Here is a 22803-nt window from a genome sequence, read left to right on the forward strand (position 1 = left end):
AGTAGAGTCGCTTCACAAGAGTGCAGTGCACATTCAACGACGTTTCCAAGGTCCAAATATGAGAAATTTTGTATTTTACTTCCTCCGATTGAAAATATGACATTTCATGACATCGACACGGTCACAACTTTGACTAGGAATTTCTATAAAATGATATTTCATATAAAGATAATTGAATATTATGAAAGTACTTTTCATGTCATCTATGTTATATTGTCCATCTAAGTAGTTCTTTATGTATTGATGATCAATTAAAAAAAAAGTTTGATCGGCAGAAATCTAAAACGGCATGCATTTTAAATCGAAGGAGCACCTTTGTTTGTTTTAAAAGGACATCTTTAGCTTCGTAAACTGCGCTGTGAATATTCAAACTGGTACCTACGGACGTACAGTTCCCTATTAAATCTTGCACCCCAAAAACGTTTGCGCCTCTCAGATCAAGCAAATGTACAACATAGAGGCTGCAAGTTGAAATACCTTATACGATGTAGCCTTGAATCAATTGTACAACTTTCCGGATGTCAATGTAAAGACTGCAAGTTGAGTTCAAGGTGAGCAGCGAATGAGCAATTCACCCATTCCAGTGTATCATCTACCTATACGACACATCACGACTCGAAACAGAAGAGGCTCATCACTTCACAACACAAGGAACATGACAGAGAATGGATCGACCGATGACAACACAGGCAGCAGCCACAGGGCATCGACAGACCTTGACCACTTCTTATTTTGCTACACGCATGCAGAGATATGCTGCTACTGGGACCACAACATTATCTGAACACACATGCAGGCAGAGATGGACCGAAAGGAATCCATCTGACGATCAAGGCCAGGGCCGGCTTCAGTACTACTTCCGGGCAACATCAGGGCATTTGCTGCCCGCAAAGCTCCGAGCAGTAACCTCCAGGGTCCAGGCAACCCCGATGCAAGACAGCCGGCGAAGCACGGAGCGAAGCAACGGTAGCCGACCCTTGCGGCATTCTCAGGCTGCTGCTGCAGTATGTCGAACGATGCCGGCAGCTCGTCGCTGTCACCGGCAGCTGCGGAGGCAACACAGTAACATGACTGCAGTGACCCTTTGATTTGGCGGAGATCATGGTGGCAATGCTAGTCGCTTCAGGAAAAAAAAAACTCCCTTTTGCTCTCACTTGTATCCGATTCTCACTTCAGTGCTAATTTTGGGGAGATCTCCGGCAAAATATACTAAACTGACCTATATTCCATAGCAATAGGCAATAGGTAACATGGCCACGAATGGTCACAGTTGGCACAGTTTTGATAAACTACACACAAGCTGCCAGCAAATGGTAAGTTCAATGCTCATCCAAATGTGACTTGTTAACCGATGGAGAGACACCAAAGTATTCAAATCAGTGACCAGTCATAAAAGGAACACTGGGCAATGTAATGCAATGATTTAATGGTGCCATTAATAAATTAAATTGAAGCAAAAGGAACAGCAGCCTGCCGGTCCCTTCCATCAGTGCAACCTTTGTAAGGAATTTTCATGAACAGAAAACATGGATGACCAGATCACCATATCTCCACTGTTGACAAGCAGAAGAAATTGCTTGAGTATAGTTATTCAGATGTTCACAATACCACAGAACATACTAGGCATCTCCCACTGGCCAGTAATTACCTGATATTCCATGATCCATGCCTATTCTCTGTCCATATTATGGCCATGAGGATGGTCTAGCTCGTTCCATTACCCAGATCAATCAAGATGAGCAACGTGCTGCTAATGAGGTTACATATGCAACTTTCCGGATCCAAATAATGACGTTGTAGTTTGAGTTGAACAACTAGCAACAATTTTCCCATTTCGGCCTATCAATAGAATACTTGAGCAAGAATGAATCAAACATCAGAGACTCTACGGCAGATCACGACGTCAGCAGAAACAGAACAAGCATCACTTCACAAACAAGGAATACAGCAGAGAAAGAGGCGACCGGTGACAACACAGGCAGCCACAGGACATTTTAGTCCGCTACAGACCTTGATCACACTTCTTATTCTGCTACACTTCTATCAGTGCACGAACATAGTGGCAACTAGCAAATACACTCATGCGGAAAGGGGCACACAAAGATACAGCTACTGGGATCACAACGTTATCTGAAAACACATGCAGAGATAGACCAAAGAGAACCTATCTCTGATGACCAAGGGCTCAAGGCCAGAGTCGCCTTCAGTGCTTCCCGGCTTCATAAAAAATCATCGCAGTAGTCTCCAGTGAACCCCGCTGCAAAGCAGCCGCTGGTGCACCGAGTCATGCAGCCGTAGCCGAGCCTTGCGGCATTCTCACGCTGCCGCAGGACGTTGAACGAGGCAGGCAGCTCGTCGCTGTCGCCGGCAGGCTGCAAAGGCAACGCACATGTCAAGGAACACGACGGCGAGGACCCTTGATTTGGCTGCCATGGTGGCCGTACAAGACGCTTGATCGTCTCTACAAAAAAGCCTCCTTTTGCTGTCACTTGGACCTAACACTCACTGCAGCTTTAAACTTGGGAGATCTCCGGCCATATATAGATAATCGAACTGGTCCATACTCCATAGCAATAGGCAGTAGCTAACATCGGCTGCTTGTTAAATTTTAGTTTCCCTCTGATCACTAGTAGTAACCTATGGCATACTTGTGGTACTGTACATTAGATCGTCACATGGATTTGAGCGCTAGAGGTTTTATCCTGCATTCAACAAAGGATAATCTTCAGGCACCACTTGCACGGTCGGCGTCAGGGTCAACTGGTATGCAGGTTACCATGTGCTTCCTGAGCCCACGCTCTGAAAGCTAAAAAAGGTTAAATGAATGGTCACAATTGCCTCAGTTAAATAAATGAATTGAGCACAAGCTGCCGACATATGGTAAGTTAAACTCTCATCCAAATTAACAGATGTAGAGGCATCAGAGTGTTCAAATCAGTGGCTAGTGGTAACAGGAAAACTGAGCGATGTAATGCAATGATTTAATGTTGCTTGTTGCGACGAATGATTAACTTGAAGCAAAGGACCAGGGGCCTGTCAGTTCCTCATATCACTTCAACTTTTTAAGGCCCTTTCGCTGACAGCAAACATCAATGACCAAATCGCCATATTTCCACTGCTGACAAGCAGAAGATATTGCTTCAGCATAGTTATTCAGATGCTCACAATCCTGCAGAACTTATCAGGCATCCCTCACTCAGCAGTCAGCAGCAATTACCTGCTATTCGATGGAAAGAATAAGCCAAGTATTTCATCTGTTGTGATTACCCTTGTTCTGCAGCTCTGATATACCAAGTTAGCTTACATGATTTGTGTCGCATCACTAGATTTGTAACCCTCCGTCCATATCGTGGTCGTGAAGAATGGCGTAAGGATGGTCTAGCTTAGCCCATTCCGCTCCTCAGACCTACTAAGAAGGTGACAAATATTCATCAAAGGATCAACCCGTTCCTCGACCAAACATGATCAACTAGAAGTGATCAGGCTTAGTTGGTCACTACCAAAACATGGTTTCCTGTGTAAGTGAATATAATAGAATGCAGTCATGATTCATGAGTGCACTTGAGTCGGCACTATTTTTTTATCAACTGTAATATATTTAGCCAACATAAACCTCAATGTCTATGCAGCTTATGCCTATTCAGAAAGGGCTTAACTTGCACAAAAAGACTCATAGATCGGGCTTGTTGTAGAATCTTGGGAAGGGCCTTAGATTCTCACAAGAGTGAAGGGGAAAAAACCCTAGTCCATTCCTTCCCTCATTTCAGATATATTAACTCACACAGGAACCTCCACCTTTTTATCAACTAGAAGTGATCAGGCTTAGTTGGTACTAAGTAGGATTGTCTCCAGGATCCACATCTCAATTGGCTGCAAGGATGGAACCAATTTCATCATTCTAATGGTGACATGTAACAGTAGGAAAGTTGCTCAAAGTCCACTGCGAGTGCCAATTGCCGTTAATAAGCACACATTGTAACTAGCAAAGCATAGAACATACTGCGTATCTCGTAAAGCTCTCCCCCGATGTTCAGTTTAATATCTTAATGCTGACTCTACTCAACACATTATACTTCAATTACCTCAAGAATGAATGTGAAGTATGGTTATGAATTTCCTCCCTGAAAATCATGGATACAGTCGAACCTTACAAGAAATTAAAAAAAATGCAGGGATCAGTATACTATATTATGCTGAATTGTTTACCGAGATCATACTATTTCCATTGTTAGCATTGGTTTTGCCAGCTTCTTAGCTGCGATTTCGCCCAAATCATAAGTCAGTGTGAGTACGTCCCTAAAAGGTCCACTACTCCTCTCTCTTAAGACTCCCAATGGTCAACTTTTTTTTAAATTACTAGCCTGCTAACTTAAACGTATAGCCCTTAAAAAATGGCACGCCATAAACTGGGAAACGACATGGACTGAATTTGGGTACTCCGAACCTTAAACTGGTATATGCTATCGGATGCCAGTGCTTGCCAATAAACTCCTGTGAAATTGCTAGACAATTCCTGTAAAATTCCTGCGTTCTAAAGAAGCCCTAAATGGTTAGTAACTTAGTATAGTTTACGCATAGTACTGGTAAATTCACTAGCAACAAAAACATGTACGGCGAAGGGAAATGGTGTAATGCAATCATCACAATACTGCAAAACCCAAATAAGTGAGACAAACTGAAGTCATCCTCTTCAAAATCTACTAGGTTATCAAGGGCAGAAATGCAGAATAAAATAGCTTTTTGATAGAAGTTACGAAAGTTATGCAGACTACCATTCCGTGAAGAAAGTGGCCAAATTAGTAGATTTGGAACATGCAAGTTCATTGGTGTAGCTTGTTGAATTATTGGTTCTCCAAGGTTCTGAATCAAGCACTTACATATCTTTTACTATGCTACCACATTTCAAAATCGCATATACACAGTTCTAAAAAATGACATTGGCCACAACACTGAATGTGGGTCCCAGTCCCACTTGCCAGCTGAACATCCAATGCATATAACAGCAAACATTGCAATGGCATTTATCCAAATTCGAATTAAACAAAGAATCTCACCTAAATCATTGATCATAAAGCAATACATTGAACTAAATATTGAAACAAAGGGCAAATGTTCCTGAAGCATATGGTACTCTTATTCACTTTAATGTACATGATCAAGAGTGTTAGCTGTCCGAAATGTTGCATGAACTTTGTGAAGACAGTAGAATATATGACATGGAGAAGTCCTGGAATTTGGCAAGAGGAACATGAAAGCCGTTACATTTTTACCAGTTTTCAAAGAAACACTAACTTAGCACTTTCTAAGTAATGATGTTCCATGTTGCCTCAAAAAGGGAAGCTTCAATTGTCATGGTAAACACCCAGCACCAGCAGTCAACCACAGTAGACACAGAAGGAAGCAATATCCATCTTGTGGGGTCAAATTCGAACTATATACGACTACAGAATTTCAGTAGATGGATAACACAAAATACCATATATAGTTTTAAAGTTCAGAAGGGTGGAGGAGTAAAAGGTTAAAAACACTAGCAAGTTTCTCAATCATTGTATCCAAGTTATGTACCAGAACAAGCAGGAGGAAAATGACCAATTAAGTATGAACAGGGACACTTTGTAAATATTTAATAAAACAATAGATGCAACGAGAAAACTTGCAGAATTGTGTCTGCACGCATGCACACACACAGAGAAATTCAACAAAACATTAAGCTACCATGGTGTATGTCTTGAAGCACGCAGGAAACCAACACCGGTACTATACATAAGTTAAAGAAAAGTTGAATTGGTAAATTCAGCCTGTATATATCTGGGCAGGATAGGTTACTTTGCTTGAAGCTCCATCTACAGACACTACATTAAATTGGTGCGAGCTAATGACCTAGTATACATAATTTACAAGGCCCCCCTGTTATCAGGGAAGAATCATAAATCTCACAAGATTCCACCATTCCTAAAACTGGCATCTCCTGCATCAACACTGGAATCCAAACCTACCGGCGAATCATACCACTTTGTACCGGAGTAAAATCCGTCTACATGAATACCTATTAAGCTTGGGTCAGTTACCATGGTATCATCGTGCATCAATGGTTTAATAATCTTGGAATCCTCCACACCATCATCATCCCCACAGTTAAGAATACTCTTCTCATCAAAGTCACCCACATCCTCCTTCAGCATCCATTTGTCACACTTTGGACTATCACCCATGAGCATCTTTCTATCCTCGCACTCTGCTGCCATCCTATCCCACGAGACAATAGGCCCAAGGCTTGAGCCAAAATCAGTATCATCGTCATCAAGCATTTCATCATCCTTGCAGAATGCACCATCATGCTGGTCTAAATGGTGGGACACATCACCAGCCCCCCATCTCCCGACCTCTTTGTTCCCTATCATCAACGTCTCCTCCGGCTGGTAGATGTTACCTTCCAAATTAAACTTCCTAATCCTGTGCAAAACCTCAGATAACTCAGTGGACAGCGACCCCAACAGCTCTGGGTGCATCTTAGCCACCTTTCCTTCTAGCAAGAGAACTTCTGCTCTGAGATCCCGTACTTGCTGCAAGACCGCCTGATTCGAGTCATCAATATCAACATCTCCATCCCCCTTTGCCGAGAAGTTAGGATCCCCTTCCTCACTGACACCATAAATGTCTGGATCAAACTCAAGAGGCCCCTTATGCCCAACCAACCTGTGAACAATTCGGGCATTGCCATCTAGTGGCCCTGGCTCATGCCCTGAGTGCACCGTGTAAAGCTTGAACACTGCAGTGCCCTCCTCCACGTACACAAAACTCTTGTCTTTTTCATTATAATTGGCTATTGGCACAATTGCCCGAATACGAAACCCACAACCACACCTTTTTGATTGGTACGGCTCCCGCTTCAGAACCCGCGCCTTCTTACCCTCTGAATTACTCGCTGAGGAAGATGCAGCACTCCCAGCACTTGAAGTTGGCACTCCAGCACGGTGGCACGCATAATCCTTCACCTCAGCCATGAATGGCTTATACCTTATATACTTCTGCCTGATACAAAGGACAACCTTATGCTTGGCAGCCAATTGCTGTAACCTGCGTGGCACATCTCGAGCAGGCACATCCAGCGTATCAGTATATTCAAACCTACGCCGCCGCTTCCCTCGTCCAGGAGATGAGATAGCAGAATCAGGCTGGCCGGTAGGTGCAGCCTTACAGATGGGGCATGCAGCAATACATACACGGATAAATGATTCTGGAATACCGTAGAATTTGGCCCCCACAGTCCACGACTGCTTGATGCGGTCGACGGTGTCCTTGAGCGCGAGGTGTCGGAGCAGGTCGGGGTCGGCGTGAGCCTCCGAGATTATATCCCTCCACATGCCGACGTGGGAGACGCGCTGCGAGGCGTTGGACTTGAAGTGGAGGTGCCGCTCATCGGCCGACGCGGCGAGCTTGTCCTGGATGCGCTTCCACGCGGTGAGGTATGCGGTGTCCTCGTTCCGGTCCTTCCACACCGCCCGCCACGAGGCGAGCACGGAGGGCGACGTGGCGGCGCGGACCTCCTCGGCGACGGCGGGGCGGCCGGCGAGGACGCAGCGCAGCATGAGCCCGTATGAAGCGGCGCTGAAGGTGTAGAACTGCGAGGAGATGTGCGGCGCGGGGTCGATGGCCGGCAGCAGCGCGAAGGGGGCGGAGGCGCCCCCCAGGCTAGGGTTCGGGCCCGGGATTTGGATCAGCGCCTCGTCGTCGGCGTCGGCATGGAGGAGGTAGCTGCAGGGGCTAGGGTTCGGGTCCGGCGGGTGCGGGGATTTGGGGAAAGAGGAGGAGGGGAGGGGGGGATTCATGGCGGAGACGGTGGGGGAAAGCGAGGACGAGGTCTTAGGCATCTCCGGGTTTTTTTTCCTTTCGATTTTTTGGGGATTTTTTTCCCTCTTCGAATTTTACTGCGCCAGTGCGTGCGTCTAATATATCTCGCCTCCGGTTCCCGGTCATCTACCTGGAGCTGTGGGGACAGAACACGGCCGCGTCGCACTCGTGTGGGGTCCGGCTGTCAATTGGGTTGGTGCGTTGAGGTGGGCTGGCGCTTTGGGCGCTGGGCCTGCCCATCTCTCGTGCGCCTGCGCTGCCAGGCTTGGCTCTCCGCTGCGTACTTACGATGTGATTGGTTATCGCATATCCTGGTTGAGTAAAGTATCGCATACTTACGATGTGTGGCTCGTAGCCTGGGCGGCAGGAGCGTCCGTTCTCAATGTTGAGGTCTCGGGCTTGAGTCGTGGCGCGAACTCCACTTAATACCTTTATAAGTATAGGATATTTTGATGTGCTTTTAAATTTATCATCGAATCTTCTGATGAATTATTTTAAGTTATTTAAATCTTTGCAGCCTCTCTGTATAAAATACTCCGGTGCATTCATCCGGTGTTCATTTCATTCACACTAGACCATCCGGTGAGTTAAGCATTCTTTTCTTTTCACTGAAAATGCTCTGTTACAATTATCTTTGTGATCACTGTTGTGATCACCGGGCTACCCGGTGAGTTGATATTCATTCTTCAACACTTATAGTCGTCTCTGTAAGAAATGATCCGGTATTATACTCCGATATGCACAAACCAAGTACCGGCCCTTCTAGTGGGTTGATCTTCAGTCTACTACGCTTGCTTTCTTTTCTGCAGAAAATACTCTAGTGTTACCCAGTGCAGATCACCGGACTATCCAGTGAGGTCATCAGCCTTCTTCCCCTTTGTCAGAAATACTCTGGTGAGTTCAACACATAGAGCATCAGACCTTCCGGTGAAGTCATCAACCTTCACTTTGCCTCTGGACACAATGCTCCAATGAGTGTAAACTCCTCTGGATCGGACCTTCTGGTGGGGTAAATCTTACTAAGACTTCTCAAATTCAATAAAACTTTGTCCCGACTGTGGTGGCTTCTTGATGTATTGCATTCATGAGACCTACTAATATATATTCTTGACAAACATGTTAGTCTCATTAACTATGTTGTCATTAATCACTAAAATCATAATCATAACCTAATAGAGTCATTTTCACTACAGTTATTTCATAAAACCCAATTGACAACTTTATACCTTTAGCTACTTAATCTCCACAAGTGACTTAGCCTTCACACTTCTTGTTAACCTTCTTGAGTTTCTCCTTCTCCTCATAAGCATCACTAAGAGCTCAATAACAACGATGCATTTATTTTGATCTCATGATATTTCTCAACAAATCCATACTTTATCACTTATGCATCTCATATGGAATAATCTACTAACAATTATCAACAACATTGTTAGTCTATAGGTATTATCATTAATTTACCCGAGCATCACCTAAAACTCATTGATCTTGATGGATATCTCTTCTCCATGCATTACCTATGGAACAACGTACTAACAATTCTCAACAATATTGTTAGTCCATAGGTATTATCACTAATTACCAAAACCATATTTAAAGGCTAGATACACATTCACCATAGGGCTTCACCAACACCAACAATGAAGGCAAAGTGCTCAAGCTCCTTAAGGCTCTATACGGGCGTCATAAAGCACCCTAGGCATGGTACACACGGCTGGACTAGGAGCTCATTTCGCTCGGTTTTGAGCGGAATCCGCTGGAGCATATGGTGTACAGGCAGGCGAATGGGTGATCATTTCTGCTTGTTGGTGTATACGTTGATGATTTGATCATCACCGTCCCTAGAGCGATGAAATCAGCGCCTTCAAGAACCAAATGATGCAACAGTTCAACAAGAGGGATTTCGATTTCCTGAGTTACTACTTGGGGATCAAAATGAAGCAAGGAGGAGGTGATATCACCATATGCCAAAGTGCATGCGCAGCTAAGATACTTGAGATGTCTCGCAAGTTGGGTGCAACCCTTGTGATACTCCCATGGAGAATCGCCTGAAGCTCAGCAAGCGCGACAATAGTACTGCAGTGGACGTAACGAGGCACATAAGCATCATCAAAAGTTTGCACTACCTTGTCAACACGCGGCCTGACATTGCCTATGCAATAGGCATTATCAGCGGGTTTATGGAGGTACCGACGTAGCAACACCGTGTGATGGTCAAACACATACTCTGGTACCTCTACGGCACACTGAGATATGGATGTCACTACAGGAAGGCTAACACACAAGAGCAAACTCTCGTGGGTTACAACGATAATGACCTAGTGGGAGATATCGACGATCGCAAGAGCACTTTTGGTGTTGCATTCTTCCTCGGCTCGAGCTTGATCGCATGAGTGCCCCAGAAGCAAAAGGTTGTTGTGCTCTCGTTCTGTAAGGCAGAGTACATAGCGACAGGAGAAGCAGCATGTCAAAGAGTGTGCTGAGCCGGCTCTTGGGAGAATTGACTGCCAGTGACGTAGCAAAGATCAAGCTCCTGGTGGACAGCAAGTCGGCGACTGCGCTCAGCAAGAACCTGGGACATCACGAGTGAAATAAGCATATTGATACTTGTTATCACTTCATTCATGAATGTGTTGATGATGGAAGAGTGGATGTCGACCACGTTAGGACCGACGGGCAACTGGCAGATATTCTAACTAAGGTGCTCGGAAGAGTGAAGTTCATCGAGATGCCCCAGCGGCCGAACGTCGTCGAGGTACAACGGGATTAAGGGGTGATTTGTTGGAATGAACCCCGTTGCATGATCTGCATGTATTAGCTTAGTGGCCTGAGACGTGCGTTGTTCACGTCATGGCCTCCGTTGCTTTAGCCTCGCCACAACGGGCACGACGCAGTCAGTGGGCGGTGTGGCGTGGGACTCGGACTTTGTTGGCCGACTCCAGTTTGTTATCTTGCATCGCATATAAATAGCAAAGGATAAAACCAGAAAACCTGCAACATTTGTAGCACAAAATCTCCCAAGTCTCTCGCGTTCGTGTGTGTTTGTTCGTTGTGACCGGCCGCCGGGGCTGGGTTCGTTGAGATCAGCATCCGGCGCCAACACAGTCATCGGGTTACCAGAGCAAGCGTCATTGCCAATGCATACCACCTGTCACCTGATGAATTTTCCAATTGTCAAATTGCAGATATGCACGAGGACGAATACATTGTGTCTCAAGTCTCAACTGCAAGCGTCATTGCCACTTTGCCAGTGCAGTGCACGGCCACTGCCGGAGACGGCGATGTCCTGATCTAGTGATCTTGGCCTCGTGCTTGGGGAGTTGGGGTCGAGCCGGACTGCCAGCCACGTACGGCGGACGGCGACAGTCCCGGACTTGAGCACAGCAGCACCGCGCAGCGCGTACGGTGACAGTCCTGGACGGGCGGACGGCGGACGTCGAACGAGCTCGCGGGCACCGGCCTCAGGGGTGCGCCGGTGCGGGCCTTCGAGCGTGCCAGACTGCCAGCCGCCGAGCTGCGCCTGCGCCGGGCGCCCGCCTCCCTGCCGTCCGCGCGCGAGATCAGGGAGACCAGGGACATGAGGCAGATGACTCGTCGCCCATCGGCACTCGCCCGCTCTACTTGTGTGCGGTCTTGCCATTTGCATCAAGGCTAAAGGCGACCTGGTGCCATGGGCCGATGGACCGGCAGACACCACATGGGCCAAAATCGCCCGCCATACCTTGCCATATTGGTCCCTCCGCCCCTGTAATGCCTAGTTAGTTCTCCTGAGTCCTGCCCACTCTCACAGTCGGTCTCCCTTCATCTCTTCCCCTATCCAAGCAAGAAACCCCGGAAGCCCTCCCCCGCAATGGCGACCGCTGCCCAGGCCGCCGCCGCCTTCCTCTCCTCTTCCTCCGCCTCCTCCTCCCCCTCCTCCTCCTCCACCCACCACACTGCCCTATCCTGGTCCGTCTCCTTCCTTGCAACCCCTGTCCTGCCCGCCTCCCTCCGTGCCGCTCCGAGGGCTGGACCACGACTCGCCTCCCGCTACCGGGGCCGCCACGTCGTCGCTCAGCTCCCCACCACGTAAGCACAGATGCCGATGTTTGTTTCCTCTTAAATCGTTCCTGAGCTTGGGCTATTCTATTTCTTAGTCTTAAATCTTTGAATTTAGCACCTTAATGCAAGTAGTCTGGTTGGGATTTGTTCTCGTATTGTTTGGTAATCGGATGGTATTGATCCTGGAATTATTGTGCTTTTAGGCATCCGGAGGTAGCTGCTGGGAAGACGATCCTGTGAGCTAACCATTTCTATGGGTACTTCAGGGAGCATTAGTGTATATTTGCTGCTGACATGGTGATTCAACGCAGATGGTCATCAAGAGCGGTGCGGTCATTTGCGATGGCGGAGCTGGAGGCGCGGAAAATGAGGTATCCGACCACAGGCACCGAGGGGCTCCTCATGGGCATCCTTGTAGAGGGTGAGGCAAAGGATCTTAGATTTTGATACCCTAAACTGGCTTTTTCTCTAATTTTGGAGTCATTTAAGTAACTTAAGTGCTCCAAATTAGTTGTCAATTGTGATTGTGTATGGAACAGAGGAACTAAAAGAGGATAAAGAATGATTTAGGAGTTACAGCTTGGAAGGTGTGTGGAGACATTTTGACCTTTATATTGCTGATTTACAGAGATACTTATGGCCAGCGTGAATGATCTTCTGTAACAGCTAATGAATTCTGCCATTCTAGCCCTAACCTCTGATTAGTATTTAGGAGTTCAGACATGATCTATTCTGTGACAAACTACTGTGCACTCCAACAAAATGTCTGCATTCTTACAAGGAGTCCCTTAGATCTTATGCCAGCATTTTTCTAGCTGACATGTGAATACTGTTATGTTATATACGCGTTTTACTCTGAAATTGACTCCTAAGTCCTAGAACTATGATAGTCCACAAGTTTTCATTGGCAAATAAACATCATTGAAGCAACCCGCTGCTTCGTACGGGCAACATGCTAGTTTTACCATGATATTGTCAACTATCAAGCTAACATTTCTTCTTTTATCAGTTAGTCAGTTTGCCACATTTGTTACACATATTGCATTGAGCCACAAATTCATTGCTTTCAGGAACCAGCGGCGCTGCAAAACTTTTGCGTGCTAATGGAATTTCTCTCCTCAAAGTGCGTGAGGAGGCAGCAAATGTTCTCGGGAAATCAGAAATGTTTTACTTTAGTCCTATGCATCCACCATTGACAGAAGCTGCCCAACGGGCCCTTGATTGGGCTGTCAATGAGAAATTGAAATTAGGTAATTTCAGTTCGACATATGAACTTCCATTGTTGTCGATTGCTCATTTGGTTTGAAAAGATACTAAATTGGTTGTATTTAGCGTCACCTCCTGATTGCAAAACTTGATTTGCTTGCAATATTCTGGTATGTTCAGGGATGTGTTGTACCACCTACAAATTAAGCAATAATCAATTAGTCTATTTTCTATCCAAAAGTTATCTCATCACAGTTTATAGTCTATCTTGCTTCCCAATTCGCTAATCCCCTACAAGCCAGACTGTTTGGCCCTCTTATTTTAGGATGTATGTAGTTGTGAACTAACCTTCACAATAACTTGGTATCATACCAGGCTTTCGATGCCGAGGCTGTCCACCACCTGTCCGACCATATGCCTCCTACAGTCCTACCTGGATGCCATAAGAGGCAACCACGAAAAGGGATCCTCTGGCTCATGATCCATCGAATGCTTTTTCACCACCATTAATTGTTCCTGGGGCTTCTGAAATTTTGTCTCCATATAACATGGATTAAATATGCATGTTTAGCATCACAGGAGATTGTACATTCCTATACACTGCCTCTGCATTCTGCTAGCTACATTGGTTACTTGAAAGATGCAACTTTGTTTGACATATGATGTACTGGTTTGGCTTGTTTATGCAACAGGGTTTAACTTCATTTGTTGCTGATACTTACTACCTTTGAATATATCTAATTAAACTATTGTTTTCATTTTGCTTTCAGCTGTTCTCTTACACATTTTCTAGAGTTCTAGTGTCCTTTTTGTCCTCGCTTCACACTAGATGCAACAGGGTTTAACTTCATTTGTTGCCGACACTACCTTTGAATATATCTAATTAAACTATTGTTTTCATTTTGCTTTCTGCTCTTCTCTTACAAATTTTCTAGAGCTCTAGTGTCCTTTTTGTCCTCGCTGCACACTAGAGGCAGTTGAGTTGGGCTCCACCACATACTAAAACAATTACATTGCATCCGGTTCTTCTAAAAACCTGTTCCAACTCTTGGTTTGTACTGCATCTATAGGTATGATGATGGTTCTGAGATTTATTTAACAATGATTTCGTCTTGTGGAACCAATTTCTAGATATCCCTCATCTTGTTCAAATTTTATTGTAAACTGGTGGTAAATGCTGGAAGAAAACAAATACATCCTTAATAGAGCTTTCAATGGCCCGTATTTATGTGAGTATAGGAATATCTCCCAAGCATCAGACCCTGCTGACCGTGTTCCCATTGGTGGGACTAAAATATTTGTCATTTCCAGCTGAATGGAGGATTTGCCAACTCCATTCTTGCGATGGCTTGAGAAAGCTGTTTCAGAGAATCTTGTGTGACAGATATAGTCGTGTCTAGACGGATTAGAGCTGCTTGTATTTTGTTGCAACCCAGACTGAACTCAACCTGTGGTGACTTTTTGGCTCAGCATAGCAGAATTAATGATGTATACATGAATATTGTTTAAACTTACAAACAGGGCATGTTTGTTCCGAGGTATTGCATTTGAAAGAGGGGTATTTGGTTGGGATTTAGTTCAGGTTTGTATGGGATCTTGTTTATTCCATGTATTGCATTTGGATGAGGACCAGTCCATAGCACCAGCATGGCATTCTTGGGTTGATCGAACTTAAGGTTTGCAGGACTGAGCTGGTCAGCAACCTGTACTGTTTTGCTGGGTCATGATTTATGCATGTTTAAGCTTGAAATTGTAATAGATGATGATTAAATTCGAGAATGTATTTGATTAAGTGTGACATGAGATTTGAAGGGCTTGGAGAAGGCTGTTTGGCCTTAGGTGCTTAGAGCATAGTTTCTATGCTGACATGCCATTTTTGTTCTGTATTTCTAAGTAGGACCTGCATCAACTACAGTACTAGTTTTAAATTCATTCAGAAACCGTGCACAAATTGACTCGCTATGCCTACTGTAGCTACAGTACAGTATAGAAGGTGCTTGCTATGCTGGGTATGAAGACTACTCCATAAGATTAGTGGTCTGGTGATAATTTTTAAGACCAAAGGACCAATGCCCCGCTTTATTAGAAAGAAAGTCCCAGTGGTGAGTTTTGACTAGAGTTTTCCTGCAGATTACTGCAATTCAAGGTGGAGGATTTTTATGGCCTTTCATGTACGCTTTTGCTCCAGTTATGTATGTCGGGTAGCTGATTTGCATATGCACTTGAGCATAATCGAATTTGAATTGTGCTGTATCTCTTTTATATTTCATCAGCCTATCTAGTATTATTCCTGTGTTTTGTTCAATGAATTGAATTCTGAATTTAGGTGAGGACGGAGAAGTAACCGTCAATCATTTGCTACTGGGGATATGGTCAGATAATGAGTCAGCTGGTCATAAAATACTGGCTAACCTTGGATTTGATGATGAGAAAGCCAGTTTGCTGGCCAAAACGGTAATGTTCTGTTTTCCATGCAAAGGTAGATACTTCACAATGGATCATTTCATGGGTTCTCAAATCTTCTATTTACCCTTCGCAGGCTGGTGAAGAGGCTGCTGTGAGTCCTAGATAGCAAAGCGAGCACCTAGTTTATTCTTCAACTTCTCTGAGGTTGGTGTTGTGCGCTTGGCAACCTCTGCACCTATTGGCGGCTCGAGTACCGTGGATCCACATCAAGTTAACCTGATGAGGTTGCTTCCACTAAATTTAGGACTTATTAAGATACGTTAGGTTGAAAATCCAATATTTGTACTATCACTATTGCTGATGCCTGTAAAAACGCTGCAACTTCATTTCACAATGAATGTTTTTGTTCCTTGCGCTGCTGGATTTGTGGACTGCTCGTCAAAGATCCTTTTAAGGTCCTGATTGGGCGGACCTGATGCTTCCTTCGGAGTTTTTGTTCACGTTGCATCATGAATCCTGACAAGCAGAAAGGATTTCATCGAAAGCGACTGCTATTCACTTATTCAGTATTCACGAATGTTAAAGGAAGATATGGGACATATTCAATGTATGCAAATGATACACTATATGAAAGTATTGGCAAGGGTTATTATTTGGCATTTGGCAAAAAAAAGTGTATAGTTTGATTCAAGCAGAGGAAACTTTGTACACTTTACACCAAATGTGGACGAGGTTGGTACTTGGCACTATGCTTTGATTCCAAGGACATCTACCTTATCTTTTGCATTGTTTATTTTCACCTTGTCTTGTGCACGAACTTTCTGCGTATTGGCACACAACTAATACGCTGACAGATTGTATCAGGAGGCTATACATTGCATTCGTGGACAGAGAAGTGGCATGCCTTGACACGAAGCATGCACATACTGAAAGCTGACGCCATGCTGGTGACCTGCCGTATTCTTGCGCTTAGGTAGTGTTTAGATCGGGAGACGGGATAGGACGGAGTGGATCTATCTTATTTTTAAGCTATTTGGATGGAGAGTAGTATGATGAAATAGTTTGGAATTAGGAAATATTTTTTAAAGATTTAGGACAGAGCCGTACTAAAAAATAGTGGAATGCAACTGTCCCATTTTGAACGTAACATTGATGGTAAATTCGATGTACTAAAATAAATTTATTTCATCTCACCCACCAAATAAATATCTATATAAATAAAATTATTCTATTTTCAAATATATATGAATAAAATCATTATATCTAACGTCGCTCTGAACACTACCTATGTTCGGCTGTGGAGTCCTCATCAGGTATCAGTTCTACCTGCCATCGAAATAGCATGTCCAATTGGGTCGGAACTCGGGGAGATGAAATGGAACAGCACGTGTGCGTGGTTCATGCTTCCCGTGTATGTTTTGGATGGGAAGGAAAGCAATGGGATTAATGAGGATTATTCTTGCGTGTTAGCAACTGCACAAACACTTGAACCAAATCTGTTCTTCTCTGTATAAATACTGTTCTTGTTTCAGTTTTTGAGATATTTATTTTCCGATGGGGAACTACGGTAGGCTTTACGGCCGACCTGAACAAATTTTATTGCTTTTAGCAAGCGAACAAGAGGAGAGCACAAATCTTTGTTCAAAACACGCTGAATCCACCTTTCAAATTGCTGACACTAATTACGTGTTCCAGCAAGGAGCCGGGTACACTTTTTGTACTACTGCAGTCTGCAGGGGAAATGTAAACTTCAAGCCTCATGCTTACTAGCTAGGATTAAACAAACCTCCAAGTTAGCACTAACAAATCAGCAAGTAGGAATTAATGTGTAACTCCGCGTTGACTCTCTCCCTGTCATGTTCAAGCGTGTAGGACCATAATGGCAGGCTATAAACAATAGGAGAATTTCATTCTCCAAGCATGCAGTATTGATTCGGGAGCATCTCATTTATAATTCTATATCAATCCCGTTTATTCTTTCCGGCGTCTCTTTTCTTCAGTTCCTTAGAATGTTTGCATAAAAAACCATGCACCCCTGCTTGTTTATTCCTTGATTGGAGTTCCCTTAGGTCCTAATTCAGATCTCTTTGGGAGCTGTAGCCAGAGAGAACCCAAGCCTCTTCCACACTAAACAACTCACTGTCAATTCCAACGCGTTGGTAGCGCTCGAGGTGGCAGGAGGCCGGGTCGGGGGTTTCGACCCGTGCCTTTCGCACCGTGTGGCACCAGCGCTATCCGCCTGCGGTTCCAGTGGCGTGTGTATAGCGTGAGTTGTAATCTAAAAAAAAGTTCATTGCCAGTCTATGGGTCAAGTCAGGCATGCATGATGCATCCATGAGTAGAGTACAGTAGTCCTACATGTATCTGTCACAGCTCAAGTGTACAAGACCATACTCTCCCCTAGTTCCTAAGGTGGTTTGACTATCATCAGCAGTTCAGCAGTGCACATGCCCAACCCTTTTTTTTAGTCCCTCACGTGTCATCTATGAGTATTGGCCAAGTAGGGGTGCTGCACTGCTGAAACTTTACAGGAAGTAGGTTCTCCTCTGCTTCCTCACATTGAAGTCAGCTGCCAAAAGAATGGAATGGGAGTCTGGTTTCTCATCCCCCAGGTGTACCGGCTCCTGCTGCATTCAGGTATCTCAGTCGCTCAGCATTGATTGTACTACTGCTGGTTGTTTCAACTTTGGCTTGATTGTACTATTATTCATTTCGGTATCCATACTTCTGCAAAAACGAAATAGCAAAAATCACATTATACGATCGAATCGCGACAGTTTCATGAAAACATGGAACAAAGGGACATCTGCATAGGATTATCTTGTCAAGACATTTCTGTTATCTAACTAGTAGTACTGCTAGCAACAACTTACATATTTGTTCTTGTATGTGGGGGCATGCTCCTAGGCTATCAATGCCCTGATGCGGCTCCTCTTTTTGCATCAGTTGTCGGCAAAACAGATGGTCACCCTGCTGTGTTCTGAGCTGACATCTTGTCACTGAAACACATTACCACCCCGCAGGATTTCTGGGAGGAGGTACTCCCAGCTCACTGAAAGCAATAGAGAATAGCGGGAGGTGACGGCCCACACCTTCAGCTAAGCTTTGATGATTTCTATGCGCTGACCACACGAATGGAAAGGAAGAACTAAAACAACTGTTTACTCCTACCTAGGTCAGCTCCCCTATGGGTCTATTAAATTTGGTGTCATGAAAATGCAAATGCAAATGCACCAGCATATGTACATATATGCCCTGGCAAGTACTCCCGGTCAAAAGAAGAAAAAAAACCATTGTTTTGGAAGCGACACGGTTTCTAAAATGTAGCTCTAATGTATGATTAATTTCTATTGTAATAATATATATATATATATATATATAATCCAACAAAAATTATAATATTCTACCTTTTGACATAAATCTAGACATATCATTTATGTGTTTCAACTTTCAAATATAAATATTTAAGAAGGATACTGATGGTAGATGTTTCAAAAGTTTGACTGGGTGTATGTCCAAAACGATTTGTATCTGTGACTAGGGGTAGCACTTAATTGTTGTAATGCAGTTATGTACTGAGGACTATTCGGTCCAAATGCTTAGTCAAATCCATTTGTTGATCCATTTTCATTTCATACCTCGTGAGCACATGTCCATTATAAGAATGAGGATTGATGTCATCCCACAAAAATAATGGGAGCATGATTTGATCCTAGAATGAGGTGGTTGCTCAAATCAAATGCCCATAGTAATCCTTCGCGCTCTATCTATGCATTTGTATTGAATAAGCGTTCTGAGGTACGTACTTTTATTGATGGAAAAAAACCTAGGAGTCTGACTGATTTTCTTGATGAAGAAACATTTCCTGGAGCATGATTTCTGGCTGTCAGGGACGCTGGTTTTATGATAGTGTACATCGCTATTAAAATGTAAGTGTACACAAACTATAATTCGGTTAGTCTGTAATGGAATCAGGGATTTCCAGCATGAAAAAAAAACTATGTATTTGCCAGCTTTGCATCACGACCGTGGCAAAGAGTACCTGCACTATCCTTGTGGGGCAAAGTGAAGGGATACATGTAACATGGAATAATACGAAGTACTAATAAATCCCTTTTCGTGCAAGTATGCAAGCTGACGAGGTAGGAAACATGTTTTTAAGGAGATCGTAGTCTTTATTTTAAGTATGTATGTAATTTTGATGATTAATAATAACATGAGATTAGTATGTTTATCAACTATATGTTTTATAGGTTTTATGGATGCAATATATGAAGAAGCCACTAAATACTGAACAAAGTTTAATTGAATTGGAGAAGTCATACAGAAGTTGACTACACCAGAAAATTCGGTGCAGAGGAATTTGTACACACAGAATGTTTCAGGCAATGGAAAAAAGGTACACACCGGATGGTCCGATGTATGATAGTGATGAAAGCCGGAGTGTTCTGACATAAGGAGGAAAAGAAGGTGTACACGTCGGATAGTCCGACAATATGAGTTGTACACACTGGATGATGTGTTAGAGGATTTTTTGCAAAGAGATTGCAAATGACCTGGTTGGCATCAGATGCACGCTAGATGTTCCGGCGTTCATACGAGAACATCACGCCAGACCTTCTGGCATTCACAATGAGTCTGAGTGGATTTTCAACGACTAGTTCGTGGATGATATACACACTGAATGGTCCGGTGAGTACAATCTATTTACACTGGATCATCCAGCGTTTACAGAAAATTTGAACTGTTGAGGCAACAGCTAGTCCGCGGGATTGAGTCTATAAATACCCTTCCACTCGGTCATTTAAAAGTGCTGGAGTCTAGAGAAGCCCATATACACTTGAGAAGATATCCAAACCATCAAAATACTAAAAGTGATCATCCAAGGTAATTAAGCACAAAGTTAAAGAGTGATTAGTGCTTATAGCCATAGAGAGAGGTGTTGCTAGGTGCTGCAACCTAGAGATTAGATCAAAAAGTGATCCAACCTTGTACCGAGAGGTACGCTGGCGTCTTAGAGTCTTGGTGACTTACCAGCACATTGAGTCTTGGTGGCTCAAGCTTGTTGACTCTCCGACTTGGTATGGAGCGACGGCAAGAAGCGTGTATAGGGATGTAGAGGTCCATGCCTTTGTTGTTAAAACTTCGAAGTGAAAACGGCGTACAAGTGACCGGAAGAGAAAATAGTTGTGAGACCTCATCTTGGTGGCTTGTTTGTTTATCGTGCTTGAGGGCTTGCCTCGGTGGTTTGATAGCTTAAGAGCTATGATTGGAAGAGTCTTGATGAGTGAGAGTATATTTTTTATAGAGCTTCAATGTGGACTAGGGGTGGCTTATATGCCACCGATACTACGGGATAAAATTATTTGTGTCGAGTTAGTTCTCCCCCGCTCGTCTTGTCATTTGCATCGACATCCCCTTTATTTGACTTTGTCAACACGTCATCTTCATCTGTCGAATATCTAACTAAGGGGTATATGCGCATAAGGAGTATATCATACACAGACAGGGTATATATGACGCATATTCGGCAGTTTCAGATATCACGGAACTGAATCAGCGGTACCTGATACACTCAGAATCAAGGAAATACATACTAGGAAGATTTAAATTGGTTACCCAACCCGATACAACCAGTATTCAAAACAGATCTATCTATTTGGACATCAAGGAAGACAACTCTCTATCGACTACGGATGTATAGGAGTCGATCCCTCACCCCTATATAAGGTGGAAAGGCTGGGGGGACGAGAGAACACGACAAAAAGAGAGAGGGAAGCATCAAGGCCCCAATATAGGATCTACTCGACAACTTTAGCCCTATGATAGATTAGATCCAATCAACTCCTTGTAATAGTCTTAGCCACCTTGCTTGTACTCGAGATCATCAATATGCAGCAACAACACCCCCATAGAATGTAGGGTATTACTTCAATCGGAGGCCCGAACTTGTATACATTGTTTGTCTCATCTCGTGATTAATACCTACACTCGAAGGTACCCAGTCAATATACAGATATATTATTGGGAACTAATCTTCGACACCTTCCATCTTCCATGCTTTGCTTGACCTTCACGTGTTCAGCTAGGATCACCCTTGACTTCGCTCGACCTCTTTGATCGTCAGGCACCAAGCACTCCGCTCGGTTCTGACCATCCCGTCGTAGACCGTCAAGTTGCATCCATCACCTGCACACCATGAGACAAGCAAACGTATATCTCCAACACCAATTCAAATTAGTCCATAATCAATATGCTCAAATGAAACCCGACACCCAAAAATCCTTAAATGCGAAACCTTCAGCTTCCTCCCAAAACACAACTCATAAGAAGTCAATTTAAGACGAATGCAAGAAAATTCATTAGGAGATGTAGCACGCCATGCTAATGGTCTCGGCCCAAAACTTCCTAAGAGTCCTATGCTCATCGAGCATCGTCCTAACCATCTCCACCAAAGTGCAATTCTTTCTCTCAACCACGCCATTATGTTAAAAAACGTGTGGGGCAGAAAATTAATGCTCAATGCCATACTCAAGACAGAAAGCATCAAAGAAATAGTTCTTAAACTCGATGCCATTATCACTGCGAATTACTTTCAATATACATGGAGTTCTTTGAACAATCTCAAAGCTAAGCTTTGAAAGTATGAAAACACTTCATTCTTGCTTACAAGAAAGAAGACCCAAAAGTAGCGAGAGAGGTCATCAACAATGACAAGAAGATACCACTTTATGTCCGTCGAATGAACTCGGGAAGGACCAATAGTGTCTATATGGAGAAGTTCTCTCGGTCGTTTAGCCATCACCAGATTGACTGGTGGATTAGGAGCGGCAACCATCTTGCCATGCCGATAAGGAGCACAAACAAGGTTATTCTCAAACTTGAGCTCGGGCAATCCTCGGATCAAACCTAGGGTACTCAAATGATTAAGCAAATTAAAGCTCATATGCCCTAATCTTCTATGCCACATCCAAAGCTAGAAGAAGGTTGAGCAAGTAAAAACTGAGAAGAACCAGAAACCTCATAAACATTGGCTCCAAAAACTCTCCCAACTCAAGAAATCTTGCAAATCAAAGTACCAGAAGAATCAAGAACTCAAGAAGCATCGTGCTTAAAGTGCACTTCCAAGTCCTCATCTAGCAACTGAGATACAGAGAGCATGTTGTATCCTAGATGTTCAACTAAAGTCACATCTTTGAGAGTAAAACTCTCATTTAACTTTATCATACGTTTGGTCTTCACTCTTACTTTTCAATCATCCCCAAAAGTGATATACTCGTTCCGCTTCATCGAGGTGAG

At 43.9% G+C, this 22803-nt stretch overlaps 2 protein-coding genes across 3 annotated transcripts; one reads left to right on the plus strand and one right to left on the minus strand.

Moving 5' to 3' along the window:
* Positions 1 to 5728: 5728 nt before the first annotated feature.
* LOC133916523 (uncharacterized) lies at positions 5729 to 7933 on the minus strand. The gene has a single exon (XM_062360215.1). It carries the CDS (start codon positions 7869 to 7871, stop codon positions 5934 to 5936), a length of 1938 nt encoding a protein of 645 aa, XP_062216199.1. The 5' UTR covers positions 7872 to 7933; the 3' UTR covers positions 5729 to 5933.
* Positions 7934 to 11602: 3669 nt separating this feature from the next.
* LOC133916524 (ATP-dependent Clp protease ATP-binding subunit CLPT2, chloroplastic-like) lies at positions 11603 to 15918 on the plus strand. Of its 2 annotated transcripts, XM_062360216.1 has the most exons (6): positions 11606 to 11919; positions 12096 to 12128; positions 12204 to 12313; positions 12963 to 13142; positions 15425 to 15552; positions 15638 to 15918. In XM_062360216.1, exons 1-6 carry the CDS (start codon positions 11702 to 11704, stop codon positions 15668 to 15670), a joined length of 702 nt encoding a protein of 233 aa, XP_062216200.1. In that variant the 5' UTR covers positions 11606 to 11701; the 3' UTR covers positions 15671 to 15918. The 2 variants fall into 2 exon arrangements, with proteins under 2 accessions (XP_062216201.1, XP_062216200.1); XM_062360217.1 differs by lacking the exons at positions 15425 to 15552; positions 15638 to 15918 and adding an exon at positions 13474 to 15418 and having other exon boundaries at positions 11603 to 11919.
* The last annotated feature ends 6885 nt before the right edge of the window (positions 15919 to 22803 follow it).

This window comes from Phragmites australis, chromosome 4 (genome assembly GCF_958298935.1).
Source record: "Phragmites australis chromosome 4, lpPhrAust1.1, whole genome shotgun sequence".
NCBI classification, from domain to species: domain Eukaryota; kingdom Viridiplantae; phylum Streptophyta; class Magnoliopsida; order Poales; family Poaceae; genus Phragmites; species Phragmites australis.

What these genes read in the sequence shown, in the direction of transcription:
- LOC133916523 (XM_062360215.1), bottom strand. Translation starts at nt 7,871, where the DNA reads ATGCCTAAGACCTCGTCCTCGCTTTCCCCCACCGTCTCCGCCATGAAT.
- LOC133916524 (XM_062360216.1), top strand. Translation starts at nt 11,702, where the DNA reads ATGGCGACCGCTGCCCAGGCCGCCGCCGCCTTCCTCTCCTCTTCCTCC. An exon ending in GCTGCTGGGAAGACGATCCT is followed by an intron (nt 12,129 to 12,203) that starts GTGAGCTAACCA and finishes GATTCAACGCAG; the next exon opens with ATGGTCATCAAGAGCGGTGC. An exon ending in CAATGAGAAATTGAAATTAG is followed by an intron (nt 13,143 to 15,424) that starts GTAATTTCAGTT and finishes TTCTGAATTTAG; the next exon opens with GTGAGGACGGAGAAGTAACC.